Source organism: Alosa sapidissima, chromosome 13 (genome assembly GCF_018492685.1).
Source record: "Alosa sapidissima isolate fAloSap1 chromosome 13, fAloSap1.pri, whole genome shotgun sequence".
Classification (NCBI taxonomy): Eukaryota; Metazoa; Chordata; class Actinopteri; order Clupeiformes; family Clupeidae; genus Alosa; species Alosa sapidissima.
In genome coordinates, this window is record NC_055969.1 from 6,425,663 (window position 1) to 6,444,176 (window position 18,514).

At 43.3% G+C, this 18,514-nt stretch overlaps 1 protein-coding gene across 2 annotated transcripts in view; it reads right to left on the reverse strand.

Moving 5' to 3' along the window:
* The window catches only part of si:dkey-112m2.1 (transmembrane protein 132D), a 156,280-nt gene that overhangs the window by 118,431 nt on the left and 19,335 nt on the right, over positions 1-18,514 (reverse strand). The window contains exon 1 of one of the 2 annotated variants that reach the window (XM_042059215.1): positions 16,660-17,732. The exons of the other annotated variant lie outside the window; for it this stretch is intronic. Within the exon in view, the coding sequence (XP_041915149.1) occupies positions 16,660-16,708 (49 nt within the window). The 5' untranslated portion in view covers positions 16,709-17,732. Of the gene's footprint in view, positions 1-16,659; positions 17,733-18,514 lie in introns of those variants that run through there. 2 annotated transcript variants of the gene reach the window in all.

Below are 18,514 nucleotides of genomic sequence, written 5' to 3' on the forward strand. Positions count from 1 at the left end.
GTCTTTATAATGCTACAAAGCATTCTCTGAAAGTTTTATTAGTCTTCCAGACCTCAGCTTGAACTGATAACTGCCATGTTTTAATTACAGTGCCTACTGAGGACATGGCAACCTGTAAACACTGTGCCATCATCTCGTAGCCTTCTCCTAAAGTGTGTGCATCAATTATTTACTTTTTAGAACACCAGGGGGCTGTTTAGCTGCTTGATGAAGTTTGCATGTCATTGTAACAGAGAATGTCAAGGTGTACATGAGAGGTTGATAAGGGGCAAATGTCTCTTTGGAAATTCTTCAATTCATTTATTTTCTTTAGTGAGTTTTGCCACAAAACCCGCAATTAAACAAAGCTGTCTCCCATCACAAGCTGGTCTGTTGGGCCTTCCAACAGCTATTCAGTCAGGTTCTCTTTTTCTGTTAAATACAGTATTTATCCATTATCCAGGAGAACAAAATGTAGTTTTTGGCTGATCTTCTACCAAAAATGTGTTTAAATCAAAATCTCAGATTTATCACAGAAATATCAGACAACTAAACCAAAGCCCGGTCAAACAAAGAACTTGCACCTGCTTCTGCAGGCAAACTATTGACATACTGTAAGTATTAGACTAGTTCATCTGCAACATTAGGTCAGAATTGCCTTGTTATTGCAGTGCAGTCAGTTTAATGGTTAACATACTGGTCTCTGAGCTGTAAAACCACAAGACCAATTCTCAGTCAATATTTCACAGTTGTCCAGTCCAATTCATTCAAATGACTGCATTTTAACTGAGATGGATGCATATTTCACACAAACAGCAATGGTGACCCTTTACCGGCACATGATCCAACAGCATGTCACATTATTCTGCTAGTGCTCGGCCAAAAAGCAATGATGCTATTTTACTTAGCATCTGGTCCGAAAGCCTCTGCCTTTAAACATCCAGATGGTCTGGGCAATGCAGACAAGGTTTTAATACTCTGTCCTGAGAGAGTAGGGAAACATTAGAGGTGGTGTTCTGCATTCTTTCTTGTAAGGAGTACAGGAGTACAAGCCTCTTGGTTCTGTTCGTCCTTTGGCTGACAGTGGGGTAGATAATCTATTCCAGATAAAAGTATACGCTGGACGCACAATTTTCCATCAGTGGATCACTGCTCGCGAGTCAATATCACGGAGAGCCAAGATGTGTTTATTAAGCAGGTGGAGGGGAAGGGAAGTGAATGGCTGAGGAGATGGGGTGGGTGGGAGGGCGCTGCATTTCGCTCGGCGCAGTAGCTGAAATTGGCGTGCTCAGGAACCTGGATGGATTCTGCACAGTTAATTAAGATAAAACGATTCAATTCTGCAAAGATTGAGCTCCGATTTGGGCCCGGCTGCTTGTGCTGGCGCCCCTGATTAGAAGCCAGTGAATGCATTCGCTGAGAATTTGATGCGAGACAATATTCCCGTTTTCAATTACACACACGAACACCTCCTTAACTACTAGAAGCAAGTCATTTGCATGATTGAAATATAATCACAGCTTAATGAAAACACTGCTCTGTTGTCTTTGGACTTTTTGTTCTGTTTTCATGTTTACTCCACTTTTATTTGTTTGTGAACAGTTCTTGCCAAGGGGTTTGTCCTTTTTAAAAAAAAATTCACAGCTGCAGTATTTTATTATATAAAGAATGAAGGTCAGTTGAATAAGGAGAAAATGAATTATGTGAAATGGAGTAGGAAAAAAGTAAAATAGTCCATCTGGTACAAGGCATTCATAGAGAGGAAGATAATATTGCCTCAGTATAGGCTATATCTAGAATGAGCCTACAACCACAGCACACAGACAAATACTCACTAGAAACACAGACAGGAGTCTCATTCCCTGGATTCCCTGGCTCTCCTGCCTGATACAATTACCATACATGAAGAAGGCTGACACGTCATTCCATTTCACTTTGTTTACTTGTTTGTTAATTAGTTTGTTTGTTTGCGTCGGCTAAATTACACAGCAAATCAGCCGTCGCTAACTGCTCACGAGACATTCTTCCCAGGGAGAATGACTTGGCAGTTTACCCTATCACACCATACCATGCATCCCACCCACTCAGACTAGCTTTTTAGGGAGACGCTACCTGGAAACTCTGGTCATAATTCTTAATTATCCTCTAATGGCGGATTAACATGGACTTCACACTTGGCTACGCTCTTGAAGCTCTTTTATATAAACTCAGGTTTATCCTTCATGGCCGTGTACTTCACCCTCTACTTGTCCCTCCCAGAAAAGCCCCCCCCCCCCCCCCCCCCTCAGCCGGGCCTGCTTGCTTATGGCGGATCCGTCACAGTTAACTGGGCCGGGCTGCTGTACCTGTCTGCCTGGTGTCTCTCGGGACCTCGGCGGGGCGCTGACTCTGCCCCTGGGCCCACGGAGACAGGGCACATTGCCTCGTTCCCACATGCCTCAACCGGCTCGGTTTCCAATGCGAAGAGAAGGAGTCCTTTCAGCAGTCAATAGAGGCAGTGTCATCGCCTAAGAAAGGGGGCAACCCACTCAGTCGGGGATGGTGCCAAAGACACGTCGAGGCAGCGCAGAGCTATTCAGCACCAAACAAAAAAAACCCTCCCTTGATAGAGGACAAGAGTGGCGACACTCATAGAAAATCAAGTGGCAGCTTTGGGTGGAGAGACGACAGTTAAGAAACATGGTGTCAAATACATATAGGAAATAATATCATGAACACAGAGATTAAAGTCGGGGTCATTGCGCTATTGTGTTTGTCTGGTGTACTGTCAGACAGTAGCCGAGCTCTCTTTTGAGCTTGTGTTGATCTAACTAGTGATCTGGTGGCATTACTGCCACCAAAACTAGGATGATGAGGTATGTCCTTTGAACACTGTGTGTCAGATGAAAGCACATTGTGATCTACATGGATGACAGGAGCAGGCCATTTGCTGAGAGGAGCTTAAATCCTCCCATGAAATTGAACACATTTCTTTGTGAATTCTGAGCCAACATAGAGATATGCCTCCATGATGAGGCACAGTTGGTATTTTTAACATGTTTTAAGGCATCAGAGCTTTACAGATATAGTCTGTGATTTTGCTTGTTTGAACTTATAAGCAGTAGTCTTCACTGAAATACCCTAATCTTGACATCAGAGGCAAAGTCTTTTCTGGAGAGCTCACAAAGTTTTGCAGAGCAGGATGCTCTTAGCTCGTCGATGTATGTATTTCCAAGTCTTGGAGCCAGTGGGTGCTAAAATGGCTCTCATTTTAAACACTATATTTATACATTGCTGATCCACAGATTTTTTTTATCACACTATTTATCGGAAAAGATGAAAAGCTGCATTTATAGTCAAGTTAACAGGCCAAGCCTGGATTGGCTGTCAGGAAGTTTTGCGAGGGCCAGAGTTTTCTTCATTTCCCTTTCCAAAACCATAGACATTATATTGCCTATAGAGATATTCAATAAGTCATTTTAGCTGCAGCAATACAGCTGGTGAAACCCATAACAGCAGTGAAGGCTTATGCCATCAGAGACACATCAGACCTGCACAGTATTTAGCCCTTTGCTGGCTGAGGCACCAAAGTGTGTGGAAATAAGTGACTGGGAGATTAAGAGAACAGCTAAGATGCACAGAGTGAGCAAGGAGTAGGCGTCATGTCATGATAGGTGTTAGGAATTAGTCAATTACATTTTGTTAACATGTTTTAAGACTTGCCCCTGGTTTGACAGTTCCAAAACAAAACAACAAAAATTGTTGTTCAACATAATTTGTTCAATTGGTTTTGCTCAACTGTAAACAGGTCAAATAAACGGTGAATAGGTCCGTGATGAAGCCATTAAATGTGCTGTGTGTAAGACTTTTGTTTTAAAACACGTTCAAAAAATTGACCACAGTCTCAGAGACTAACATATAGCCGTCAATGTGTTCATTTGTAGAGAAATGGAGCCTCAATCTATTTTCAGAGTGCTGGACTGAATGTATTACCAAGCCCAGGTGCAAAAGTAGCCCACTGTTGCACATTAATGGTCAGACTGCCAGCTAGCTCAAAAGCTTGAGTGCGTACAGTACTTCAGACATTGATTAACCACTAAAACTCATCTTAGTTCCTCAGGTACATCTTCATGTTTTTTTTTTTTTTTTACTTATTTTTAGTTCAGAGTTTCACTTATTTTAAGACATCTCATCCTGAAAACAAGCAAATTTATCTGCCAGTGTGTTAAATTTGTCTTGATAAGACTCCTTAAAATAAGTCAAAGTCTACTTAAATTAAGTGAGAGAGAGTGTTAGGTAAGTCTCTTCATACTACAAACAATACCATACCAAATAGATTTTTTGATCTTAATATAAGATTAATAACATTTGGTTCGATTTTATTTTTTGCAGTGTTGAAACAGTTTGAATCTATCTCTACACCCCCCCCCCCCCCCAAATAATAATTAATAATGCACAATAATTTATTAGAAATTAACCAAACTTAATTAGGGTGCATTCACACTAGACCGTTTGGTCCGGACCCGAGTTCATTTGGACCAATGGTTTAGTGATTTTTGCTAATGTGAATGCAGTCTACCCTTTTACTGTCTATGAGTCTACCCGGGTGCAGTCTGCTAGAAAACAGTGGTCTGAGGTACGGTTTGTTAGAACTTGTTGCCGTTCAAAAGCTATCTGTTCCAAAATCAGGAAATAAACTGCCATTTTTGTGACATTGCAAACAAATGGATCCAGGTCTGAAAACAAAAATGGAATGTTAACAGAGACCAGCTGGGTCAGGGCTTGGGGGGAGTAATCGCATTCAGGTACGGTCCAGTTAAACGGACCCAGTGTGAAGGCAACCTAAAACTATTTATTCCATCGTCAAAAAACAAGTAATAAAATCAAAACATTTTTACCACCTTTACCACTATTTCACCTTGTTCCCAACCCAGATTTAAAAACTTCTCTGGTACGAATTTCACAATGTGTTTTTAGAGTATCGTATTATTACCTATTATTTGGGTTTATATAAATATTATCATGCTACTTTTTGTTTATTTCTGCGAAGGGAGAAGAGGCAGAGATGTACGAACTCAAACGTAATAATATACATGCGTCCAATCGGCTTGGGAGTATGAAATCATGAATATTGCTTAGTGAAGCTTACATACTGCCCCTTTACCTATCCATCCACTGAACTAATGAGAATGGCATCCCAATATCTATCAGTGAGTATATTTTGAGAACGACAGGACAGCGGAGAAAAGAGAAAGACCAGCACACATCAGCTATTGAATGTCCCTGTATGAAGGTAATTAGAGCACACAGTATTGATGCGTTTGATGAAGTTGGACTACTTAATTCTGGTGGTTTATTGTTGCATTACAAGACCCAATACGAATGGCAAGTATGTTGCATAATACACTTAATGCGTATTTACCTATGTTAACTTGGTAACTGGACTAGTCATTCTGTATTTAATTAATGCAACATATACTATATGTTTTGGGCCTAAGTGAACATGAGACAGGGGAAGTTTAGAGAAACATACCCTTTCTGTACACACATACAGAGGAAAGCCTTGGAGAGCAAAGTAATTGTACATATTATCCTAACACAAACCATACAAAGTAATAATGATTGGTTAATCAATAAATATGTTCTGTCAGTTCATATTTGGCATATCAAATCGGGGACATTTGACAGTAAATTCCCAAAGTGCTTTTGTTGCCAGTCTGTCTTGGAGGTAGCGGTTATTTGCTGGAAACGTAGTCATTTTTGTCTGGGTAATCATGTTATACACCCCATTTGCAATTTCAAGGCCATTTCTGAAATATTTCCAAAAAATCATGTAAAGAAGAGGATCACTCAGGTACAGAGCCGCAGAGCAACATGTCGAGCCTTTCATCCTAAGAAAACTTTTCAAACCGGACACATCTCATGAGGCGAAAGACAGCTGCTAAAGGGGGAATCTTATCTTTTCTGGGATTCACCCTCAACTGCCGGCATACCGGCACTCAGACGGTTAACAGATGGCAACCAGATGTAATTCTGACTGGAACTGCAGGGGAGCAAGTAGCAGGGTCTGATTAAAATCCATGTCAAAAAAATTATTAATGCAGTGTTAGCGGAACCCCAGGAGCAAGAGGTCACCAGATTACTGTTGCGGGTAAAGCTCCAGGAAGAGGACGAGTAAATCAGGGCTAAATGTAAATCTGATGGGACGCGCTCACCAAGGGGTAAATTAATAGCATTAGCATATGAAAAGACTGTGGGAGAAAATGTACGACAACAGAATTGGAAAAAGGCACTAATTACCCTTGAACATGAGCCCAATATCACACACACACACACACACACTGTCACACACAAACACACTGGAAGACTCTCTCTCTCTCTCTCTCTCTCTGTATAAGGGGAAAGAGTGAGAGAGAGTGAGAGAGAGAGAGAGACTCACTCACCGCTATATACTGTATGTGGTAGCCACCTGAAAAAGTGCTGGCACAGCGTTAGCTCAAAAACAGTGTGGTGTACTTTCAGGCTAAATTTAAAATGCAACAGGGTGAGACTCTGCAGCAGTTCAGCCTAATGTGCCATAAGTCAAACAAATAAGACCAGAGATGCCAGGTGTCCTCAGCTTGTGGTACTCTCTCTATAGTCTGTCTGTGTGTGTGTGTGTGTGTGTGTGCGCGCGCGCACGTGCACGTGTGTGTGTGTGTGTGTGTGTGTGTGTGTGTGTGTGTTTTCTCTGTGCATGTGTGTGTGTGTGTACAGTGTATTCTCTGCACAGAATATTAAGCGCTGCTTCTGACTGAAGCAGAGTCTTCCAACTACAGAGATCCCTTTGAAGTGTATCAGCATCACTTACTAACTTCTCTCATGCCCTCAGTGCTTTCATACACAGCGAGAACTGCCTTGTATCGCCTGGGAATATAGCATGTGTATACATAGGGCAACTCCATTCACCGCTCGTGTGAGATTGGCCGAACCGTGTTAAAACCCATTTTGCCTCAGGATAGAAAAAGCTGTTTAACTCATCAACTACCAATAGAGAAGAGGTGAAAAAAATACAGATATCTGGACAGTCTCAAGACGCGGCCATTGCAAATGTCTCGGATAGCTGGTAGCTTCTGACCTCATCAGTTAGTGTAAATAAAGATGGCATCCCCTTCCTCTCTCCCACACACACACACACATACATACACACACACACACGGCCCCTGTGGCTCCAAGTGGCCCCGGCCCGTGTTCCTGCGTTTATGGAGATTACGCGCAGGGCTGCTGGTGCGAGCCCAATTACCTGCATCAAATGCGCCGCGTGGAGCCAGGACCCCACAGCTCCACGGCGAAACAAAGGGGATTTCACGGCTCAGTTTAAATCCAGGGGCTTTTGGCCCCAGCTTCACACTCGCTCACTCCCACCACCACCAACTCACCAGCACCGCTACTGCCACCTCCCTGCCCCCCCCCCCCCCCCCCCACCCCCCACCCCCCCTATATGCAGGGCGTTTAAAAGCTGATTTATCTGGTGGTGATTTTCCGGCAGCTGGCCAAAGGAGAGCAAAGCTGCCGTCTCCGGCACATCACACTGGGCTGCTCTGTGGGCATCTGAGGATCGCTGGGCTCTTTGTGGAAGTCAAGCTCGAGCTATCTTTTAAAGAAATGAAGTAGATCATATGTGACAACATTCATTCAGATGATAGTGGCACTATACTCCGACATGATATGTGGGCCGTCTCCATTTTGCAGATATCGTATCACTGCATGGGGGCGGGGGGGGGGGGGGGGGGGGGGGGGGGTGAATACAGTGTGTATCACATGAATTAAGATTTGATTTCATATTCCTCTTATCTAATCTGCCAAAGTAACACTGATTTGGCCATTTGATTTGTCTTGGCTATCTCCGGTTTTAGAAGTGAGAGAGTTGCTTCAAGCTCATTATTCATCCATCACTGTTACTCGCAGTATTCCCCATAATTCATGGAGAAGAGAGGGGAGGGCGGGCGATGGCTTACACTCCATCTTTTCCCTTCCTAGCCACCCCATAATTCACCTTGCTCTTAGGACCTGCACTTACATTCCACCACCTACCCATTTCATTTCCCTCTCCTCATTCAGCCTCGGGTCACAAGGGCCACAAGGAAGTGGCGGAGTGCGGATGACCTCTCGGTGAGGCCAGGGCAAGATGTCATGTCACGCTGGCAAAAGATCACTAATGTCTCCATCCTTAACTAAACACAGGTTGTCCTATTCTGCATAAATCAATATTTCCAATAAGTGATCACTTTTTAAAAAAAATGTTTGGACTAAGGCTTAGCGATAAAACGATAGCGATATGTATCGCAATAGGCATGTAATCGATATCAATAAAAAAATGCGTTCGATAGAACATTCGATAATTAAAAGCAGCACACACCTCCCGCCTTACGTTGTCCATAAATAAATAGGCTAAATATATCTTGCATTGTAGCTAGTATGTGCAACTCTAACAGAGCAGATGATAGAAGTAGGCCAACCTCAACACAGACTCTCTCTCTCCTTGCCCCGTGCGCCCTTGCTCTCTCTCTCTCTCTCTCTCTGTGCATCCCTCCTCAGCATGCGCATGTAATCCAAACATTCACAATCGTGCAAGACGACTGAATTGCTATTAAATCCGGTTAGCATCATTAGCACGCTGCACGAATTTGTTCAAAACTGTTGCATTGAAATTGACTGCTAAATTCTAATCAACTCAATCCCGATGCAAATGGAAAAGTATTTTCCAAGACTCAAACGGGCCTGTCCCAAGGAGAAAAAGTATTAATTTGAAACTTAACACACGTGGGGAAACTGAATAGTCTAACCATTAGACTTACTATGATAAACTAGCAAATTACTTTGTTTACAATATTTCCAGGCTTCAACCAGTGCTGCTCATTCAGACTTACGTGCACAATTTAAGTTTAAATTAAAAGTGTTTAAATTGAACTTTTTTCCCCCTTCTGGTCCTTATCTGAAATAGATTTTTTTAAAAATCAATAATTATCGATATCGACCGATATGAAATACTTATATTGTGATACAGTTTTCAGCTATATCGCCCAGCCCTAGTTTGGACTAACTAGTATTTGAATAGTGCACCAAGCCCAAATGCCTCTTGCTGTGAATAAAACAGAATATACACAGAATGTGATATTCATGTTACAGGGGCCCTGATGAAAATTCATTTTGAAACTAGTGGAGCCCAATGTTCAGGGTCGGCGAATGCATCACTGTTAAAATCTTTGCAGAGGCATAATAAAGTCAGTCTACAGCTCAAGTGCATTGTCAACAACAAAAGCAAGCAAGCCAACAAAACCCATTTATACATTGTGTAATTTTATCAATTCTAGCACAGCTTTCCGGTATTTCCCTTTGGGCTGGGGGGCAGTGGAGAGATGTCGCACTCCTCTCCTTATTGTGAGTTGGCTGGGAAAGGGTGTCGTCTGAAATGGGGGGCGGGGGGGGTTGGGGCATGGTACAGTGGCCACAAGGGATCTGCCAATAGGAGCAGCTGGGAGAGGAAATTGCCTAGCCTGTGCAGAGTGAGATGAGGAGCGTCCGCCTGGTTTTATCTGTCGCTTGTGATATAGGCAAGAGAGGGAGCCTTCCACCACCAGACTGCCTATCCACCTCCATTTGCATTTACCCGGCTGAAATTCAATGGTGCCCGGGCTACCCCACCCTGTAATTAAATTGAAGTCTGAAGGGCAAGGGGGAGGGTCACTTAGAGTGTGTGTGTGTGTGTGTGTGTGTGTGTGTGTGTGTGTGTGTGTGTGTGTGTGTGTGTGTGTGTGGAGTGAGTGTTATCTGAGATCAGGATCACTTCAGGAGAAAGACCGATGTAAATGATGCAAAGGTCAGCAGGATTTTCCAATGACAATGGCCACTTTGTGCCATGGGCCTGAAATGCCCCATCAACTTGTAAAGAAAGACGACAAACAGCAGTACAGAATAAATACAAAGAATACAGTGTGAGATTGGGGAGGCAAAGGGGCGTCCAAATCATAATGTTATCATAACAATAATGGATGTAATTAAGATTTCAGCTATGGGATTTTGACTGCATCATAACGAAGGCAACTGCCATGCAAAACACATAAATGCATAGGTGGTCACGCACAAATACACACAGGGGCACACATTTATACACAAACACACACACACACACACACACACACACACACACACACACACACACCCAGGGGCGTAGATTTGCGTGGGGACCGAAGGACGTGTCCACACCAATGTCAAATTAGGACTGAAATGTCCCCACCAATATTCAGGTGGAAATGGGGAAAAAAGCGCTTACATGCGCTACACAAAGAGTTAAATCATTTCTCACTTCAGTACTGCGGATCATCTCGTACAGATCTTGTAATGTACAGTAGCCAATAAGGGTAAATCGTGCTGATTTGAAGTTACCTATAACAGCCCCAATCTCCTGCGCAGCATGGCGCAGCGCTTCAGCTTCACTTCACTACAAGGCATATGAAGTGCGTCCAAATTCACCCATTCTTCTCTGTTGAACTCCCCGAGAAGTAGGTTACTCATCACACATGTCACATGAAAGAGCCTTTTCTCAGCTTTTAAACGGTGCTGGCTAGCCACTATTTGCTGTGATACACAGTTAGCGAGAAAAATAACTTCAAGAGATGTAGGCTAATAATTATTCTCTGCGCTCCACATCCATTCGTCTCGGTGGAATATCATAGGCCTACACACTCTTCACGCAACACATGACAAACCATATATCAGAATAAACAGCAGACCTTACCGAACACAAAGGTGTAATGCATTCCCAGAGTAATCCGGTTTTTTTAAATAAATTGTAGCAAAATTCAACATTGTCTTTCGGCTTTAAGCATTTCTTAAAACAGCTGTGCTTACATCGCCTAGATATCTGTAAATATTAGAATCAGAGAATATATAGGCAGCTCATGGTTAAGAGTTTGTCAATGTAGCCTTAATGATTTCTTTTCACAAAATGCTAAGCATGCATGTATTTAAGTTTCTTAAAACTGAGCTGTGCTTAAATGGGTCAATGGATGATTTCATAAGAGACCAAATAGAAAATAAATGTTAAATGTTAGCCTGCATATCTGTACATATTAAAATCAGATTATGTAGGCTACACAGTATAGTTAGATCAAGTTAGATCAATAATTTTAATCATTTTATATATCTATAGTGGCTGGTGAAAGAGTTGAGTGCCTTTTTTTTTATGGGGGGGGGGGGGGGTAGTGGGTAGTGTCCCCACCAAAGCTCAGACCAAACCTACGCCCTTGCACACACACAAACATGGGTACACACGTACACACACTCACACACACACACACACACACACACACACACACACACACACACACACACAAACACAACAGAGCGCTGTGCAGTGAGAAGGGAAAGTATTTTCTCATTCATAGATGTAATCTGCTCTGCTGCAGATTGCAATTTTCTGCCAAAATGGGCAAGGCCACAAGCCTCCATCTAGTCAGATTGTAATGAGAAATAGACCAGTTGCAAAGGGGAACCTACCAAAATCTCTAACATTGTATCTCGCAAATCCTCACCATAAAGTAATGATATGTAAAGCAAGCCTAATCCTCTTCAGAAACATCACTATATTATTTTAAAAGAAGAAACACTTGTATGTCATATTAATCCCAGTTGTAGGCTTTGCTGTCAGAAATCCAGCAAATTTAGCTGAAAATGCTCTGAGTAACCATACAGTGTACATTAATAATCCTCATGACAATATTGTATATTCTTCTACAGTTTGTTAGATCGATGGGCATAACACAGAAAAAGCAGAATTCTCCCTGAAATCATGAAGCCTACAGAACACCACAGTGAAGAATCAATGTAGCCACTTACATTCCATGCAGTTTTAGACAGTGTACTGGAGATGAAAATGTTGGTTGCACAGATATGCACACATTCATACAAACTGTACCTGCCTCTCTGAACACCTGAAAAAGGTAGAATTGATTTCAAAATACTCTAAACATACTTGGTTCTAACGGGCATAGCTTTAAATACCTCAAAGAATTCAATGTCCTATACTGCCCACCAACACCCTCATCATTTACAAACTATAAAAGGGAGGCTAACTGAAGTGTTCCGTTTGTGTAGCGTCTGCTGCAACAATTAGCTTCCACTATAATCAATGGAACTGACTACACCAGATGTGACAGCCGCACGTACGTTTGAAAAAATTATACCAGTCTTCTAAAACTATTTTTACACTACGTGAATGGAGCGCTTCAGTTGAGCACCCAGTGTAGCCTCCCTGTAACTCTTTAATATGAAATCATCTACCTGCTCCTGATTTTCTGTACTCCTTCTCTTCTCCCGAATTCACAAATGAGCATTTTTGTATAAAAATGCCTTCCTAATAAACGAACACAATGTTGTATTTTGACGGCAATTTTTGAGTCTTATTGAAAGTAAATCACCTCAATGAGGTTGCTTGAGGACAGCAAGGTCAAGGTACAAAAAAAAAAAAAGAGTTTCTTCTGAGAGAAATAAAATCACGGTTGGTGGTATCCAGGATAGTGAATGCCTTTATACCATCTATCAAAACACTTCAAAACATAATCCATCACAAACTTGCATTTCACACAGCGCCTCACCTCTGGAGATAACATTAAAAGCCTTGATGTGCCACTATTGCCGAGGGACAGCTTTTCAGCTGAGCTCCCTGTGAAGCTCTTAGCTGTTTTTTTTTTTCTCTAGTTTTCTCTCTCTTGTGGTATGACGTGATTTAATGAGTTTAACGAAGGGAGAAACAAGCACCCTGACATGCTGACTGACGTCCCTCAAAAAGAAGAAACTCACTCAGAAGAAACACGTCGCTGACAGCGAAGCCAAATGATTTGAACCCCTATTCACATGGGAATGGTAAGCAGAGGAGAGGAGGTGGGGAATGAGCAAGAGAATGAAGAGAGAGATGGGGCCACCAGGGAGAGAGGGAGCGAAAGTCCCCGTGGAAAAAGCAGCTGTCAGCGGGAGTGAAGAGTGGAGATGGATCCGATCCCTCCCTCCTACTGTATGTGGCCTCTGATTCACCAGGCACAAGATGTGAGCTAAGCTGTTTGACTAATTCTCTGTTAGCTATGGAAATGTGGCCTGACCGCATAGCGAGTGGTGCCACATTTCATGGTCTATGATATTGTTTTGTGGTGTGTGTGTGTGTGTGTGTGTGTGTGTTTGTGCAAGCCATTCCAGATTAGTGCATGGTGTACAGTATTCCCACAAGTGCCACGGCTGGGAATCTATGCATTTCCCACTTAATGTATGCACACTGCCAGGCTTCCCTGCATCTACAGACACATGTGGATAGGTACCTGTTTTAAATAATGGAGTGTGGGTGGCGGGGGGAAAAACGGGAGCTGCATTTTCATTCATTGTAAGAGTTCACTAATTGGATTGTTTGTGAACACGAGCATAAAAAAAACCTCAAAGTCTGACGGTGCGCTGTCAAAAGTACAAACCCTCCCCGAGAGAGGCTGGGCACAGTTTGTGCAGCAAACTACTATCTAACACAGAGTAAAGCCTGCAATCTCAGACAAGACTGAGTGCCAGAGGAACCAACGCGCAGCAGTTCCTCTGAGAATTTGAACAGGGTTTGTAAGTATATATATATATATATAGAAGAACTCTAGAGAATACATAAACTTATGACTACACTATCTTATATTCTCCCTGAGATAGTTGGTCTACAATCCAAACAGCCTCCTGAAAAAAGACCTAAAAAAAAAACAACAAGTGAAAAACAGGCCTGGCATTGTGTCTCCACAGTCCACAGAATCAGGAAATGGCAAAAATAGTCTTGTGACAGCCCTGCGCAACATGACTAATTGCCGTCTTCACAATTTTACATACACATCCATACTGACAACAGCATCATAAACTTGTGTTGCTATCCTCCTCGCCAGGCTGAACGTCTTCACTCCAACACACTCATCGTCACATTAATCACACTCGGAGCCCTCGTACGACGAGTACGCCACCCGCTCCGCCCCTCCCTGCCGCTGATTTATTTGTCCGTGTGTCCTGGCACTGTCCTTGCGCGCACGTTTATTGATATTGAGGAGGACCGTCGGCACGCGCGAACAGGTCATTGCCCGCCGCGCGCTCGGACAGGAAGCCACTAATCGTGTCCTGGGGAACCTTTCCCAAAAGCACGGGCCGCAGCAAGTAGCGTCGCCACCGAAGCAGACAGCTCTTGTAATCACTCTTAATGGCCTTGTTGTTTGTGGGAGCACATGTGGTAATGATGCCGAAGCAGAGGCCCACTAGGGAGCCGCTATTATAACCCCCCACACGCACCGGCATATGCACAGAGAGAAAGGCGCCAAGCCGGCACCTTCCATCACTACCTGCCCATGTAGTCACAGCACGCAGCAGCACAGGAGGGGTTTGCCACGCCTGCCAATACACTTATGCACTTTCTAACTTGCTGCAGTATAAGCATACTCAAGCACACACACACAAGCCCCCCCCACCCCACCCCACACACACACACACACACACACACACACGCACACGCACACGCACACACACGTACAATGAGTTCCAGAGTCGTCAGGTAATGATTGGCAATTGATTTGAGGAGGAGCAATCAGAGTAATGTACTCAACCCTTCTGAGCATTCTGGTGTTTACAGCCTCTATTTCCACATTATGATGCCAATAAAGCTCTGAACAGTACACAGCATGGCTTCTCAAAACCTCAGCTATCACCCCACCACACACACACACACACACACACGCTAGGTTTATGTGCATAGCCTGACTGCTGATTTTATAGACTACCCTTTCATACATGGCCTGTGTATCAGAGATCCCTGACTAAGATGTTTGGTATAAAGCCCATCCTGGGGTGGGGTTTATTTGAGTTGTCCTCTTGTAGCGTAATTGATAGTTATTTACTGTGGAGCGGGAGGCTGGAGTACGAGGCCACCCAGTGCCATGATACCCATTAGAAAATCCATCCGACGGGAAATAAGCATTTAGCTAAGAGTAGGATGGCCCAGGCATCCGAGGCCAGTGATTCTAACTGTCAATCTGGAGGGGGCCCCCCCATTTCCCACAAAGCACTGGGAAATGATTACTTCTTGAGATATTTATAGACTTGAATGACATGACATTGAACGTACCGTGCCAAGTAATGGATCTGTCTTAATTTAATGATCAATTTGTGCTTCGATGACCTGAGTCATAGTGTAGTCATATCCTCTTATTGCGAATTGCTCTCATAAAGTGAGCGTGTCTGGGCTGAGGGGACCCTCTGGTGGACCAGAGTCTCTGAGCTGCAGTATCTGGAGAGTGTGCTGGGATCATAACGAGCTCTGCCATTGCAGGCTGTCCATCAAATAAGCTCACGGAGCTCCAATTCTAAACCAATGCACTGGTGGACACCACAGAGCAACGGCACTAATGACAAGTGACATACGAGGTCCTCAACTGAACTAAAGTCCATTTTTCATGAGGAACCAACAAATAAGTTCCAGGTGCAAGCATGCAAATTCAGTTAACAGTGACACTCAAGAAGCATATTCCCTGAGGGGAAAAAAACGAGTCGAACATTGTGCTACAGTATACATTCATTTTCAGTGCATAGCTGTGGCATCTGGCTTTCTCCTCGGAGTGTGAAGGTGACATTTAAAACATGATGGAATTACTGAGATGGAAAAAAATGTATGTTTTTCAATCAAAACAAGCCATATCCAATGAACTCAATCCAAGCCATCTTTTCCATTCCAAGGAATTTCAGTTTACACCAGTAACATATCCTCCATCTTTCATAGCAGGAGGAAAAGAGCACCTCCACCTTTTTGCAGAGACTCTCTCTGCCTACCCATCTGTCAGTTTTCACCATCTACACCACAGGTAGGTCTCATTACTGGGATTACTTTTGAGCCTCGTGGAGCCTACATCTTGTTTTATCCACCCCCACCTTCTTTGTGTATACACATATATACGCACACGTATATCAGCCTCAGCTGCAGTCCTACATGTGTCTGACTTCTCTCTGGTCCTTCTTTCTGCCATAACCCACATGCTGAGCACCTGCATTGTTTAATTCATGCCCGCCTCTGCATCCAAAAAAGCACAACTCTTGAGCATGTTTTCTCCTGCTTTGATATCTTTGGATGGCCATCACCAATTCAACTCTCCAACTGTCTTTCACAGCGGGTGAGGGAGGAGGAGAAGAGCATCATCAATAATGTTTTAGCACTGACTGCTGGCACGGTTGGCCCTAGGTGACTCACAATGAGATCACACCCTGCTTCACGACTGCACCCTACCACATCTATAAGACTGGAAGTGGCGCGAGACTCCGATTCGGCTGCCATCCATATGCAATGCTGTGGCTTTCGGCCACCCCTGCTTCTCAGCATCCATGCATACTGACAGGTCTGTCCAACAGGTTCTCAGATATAAAAGCTCAGCATCAGACAATAAATAAAACATAGACTGTGTTGATTCCATTGCTTTCTTTATGTTTGATTGCAAAACCTCCACGGTTTGTAATTAACCAGAACCTGAACCATACCCTTTCCATGACATATATGGGCAAATTGTTAATGTGAGCTGCCACTAAACAGTTCTGTTGTAGTTTCCCTTGTTAGTGAAGTTTAGGAGTGGGGACATTTTAATTATGGAAATGTCTAGAATTTTCAATTCCACTCACCTCTGCAAAGGAAGACCACAATGCATCCAAGTGTGCAGAGACGTGTCATTTTTTCTCTTGCCCTCCCTCAACTTCGGAGCCAATATTAATAGAATGCTGAAAGAAAGCGAACGTCCATCGGACACTCAACGACACCTGCTGATTATCATGAAGGGACGCGTCCAGTGTTCATTCCCTCCACCGCTTGCGCTAAGATCAGTTCAGTAATTCCGGTGTATCCGACAGCTTCCCTTGGTCATCCGATATGGAAATAAGAAAACGGGGTTCCAGCCCAACAAAAATCATAGCAGTTCAAAGATTCCGATGGACATTGCTTGAATAGCAAAAGCACTTAACACTCCTAAGTAGTTTAGTGATGTTGCGCAGCTGGACAGCGGCTCATCGAATGAGTGTCTCCGGGAGGTGCGGTAAATACCCACTTAAATGCTGATACTGAGCCGATTGCCTCCAGCGTTTATCCGCCCCGATATCTTCTCCACGTTAGCGCAGTTTCCGAAGTCAATAAAATGCGGTAAGAGAAGCGCATATGTGCTTGATCACTAAATGTTCTGAGACGTCCTATGATCAGTCTGTTGCACTTGCAAAGCAGAGGTGTGATCTGCTCTCTGAGACTCTCTAGATTCTTCGCCCGATGGGCGAGATGGGAAAGTTGTGGACGCTTTCCTGAGTGAAAGCGTAGATGAGCACAATTCAAATAAACGAGGAACCGTGATCAGAGAAGTTCGGCATTTCAAAAAAAAAAAATATATGATGCGCAAATTCGCTCCACAGACAATAAAACTCAATTGCAACTATAAAGGGCACACGGTGCAGACTCCCAAGCTACAATATGCTATAAACCTTGATCTAAACAACCCAGTTTATGTGCATATGCACAACAATTGGGGTTGCATGTGTTCTGTTTCTGGAGCTAAGTGAGAATCAAATAAAAGCCGCCACTTGTAGGCAACGCGTATCCCTAGCCTCATGAAGCCGATAGCAGTCCGCCGGTGCATTCATTCGTCTCCATACAAGTCCTCCAAAGCATTTTGCGAAAGCTCATGCAGAGTGAGTCATGACAGAGGTTTAAATTGAACCGGTGTGAACGGAGTGAACACAAGCTACCGCTCCCGACAAGTCCCACTAGGATTGGAGGACATAATGATGTGGATGAAGGCGTCACCTTTGGGAGATTCTCATGAAAACTTAACCACCTGCTTAGGCTATCTGATAATAATAGGCTAATAGATATTTCCAAATTGTATGAATTTTCTTTCGAGAAAGATCTGCTTGAAACTTTAGATTTAGGCTACAATGTGCTGAGCGTCGTTTTATTAGTATGCTAAATTATTTGTAAATAATTGTGTCAATTAAATGACTAAATGACACACATAGCCTTCACACACATTTTCCCTGTTGTATACAGTCTAGCAGCAGTGAAACTATTCCCTTATAAGCCTACAATAAATTGCTTATAGGCTACTGGGCGTTGAGAATATCGTGTGATTCCAAACGAACTCCGTGAAAAACTAAAAGGCAAAAAATATGTTCTGTTCCAAAGTGGCCTAACTGTTTATGCAGACCTTTCGATTTATCGGTATTCGACAGCGCCCTCTTGTGGAATACCGGTGGCCGACCCTTTCACTCGGTGTGGTCTCGTGAAATAAGAAGAAACACGACGTGTTGTCCTGAAGCTCTTCAATCTATGGGGGATCCGTGACATAGAAAAAGACTTACAGACCAAACATGTGAGTTATATTCAAACTGTGTAAAACAGTCAGATTCTTGTCATTGAAGCAGACATTTTTACGACGGAGTATTAGGGCCACACATGAAGGAAAAAATATTTTTGCCATGACGAGATTAACTCGCCATG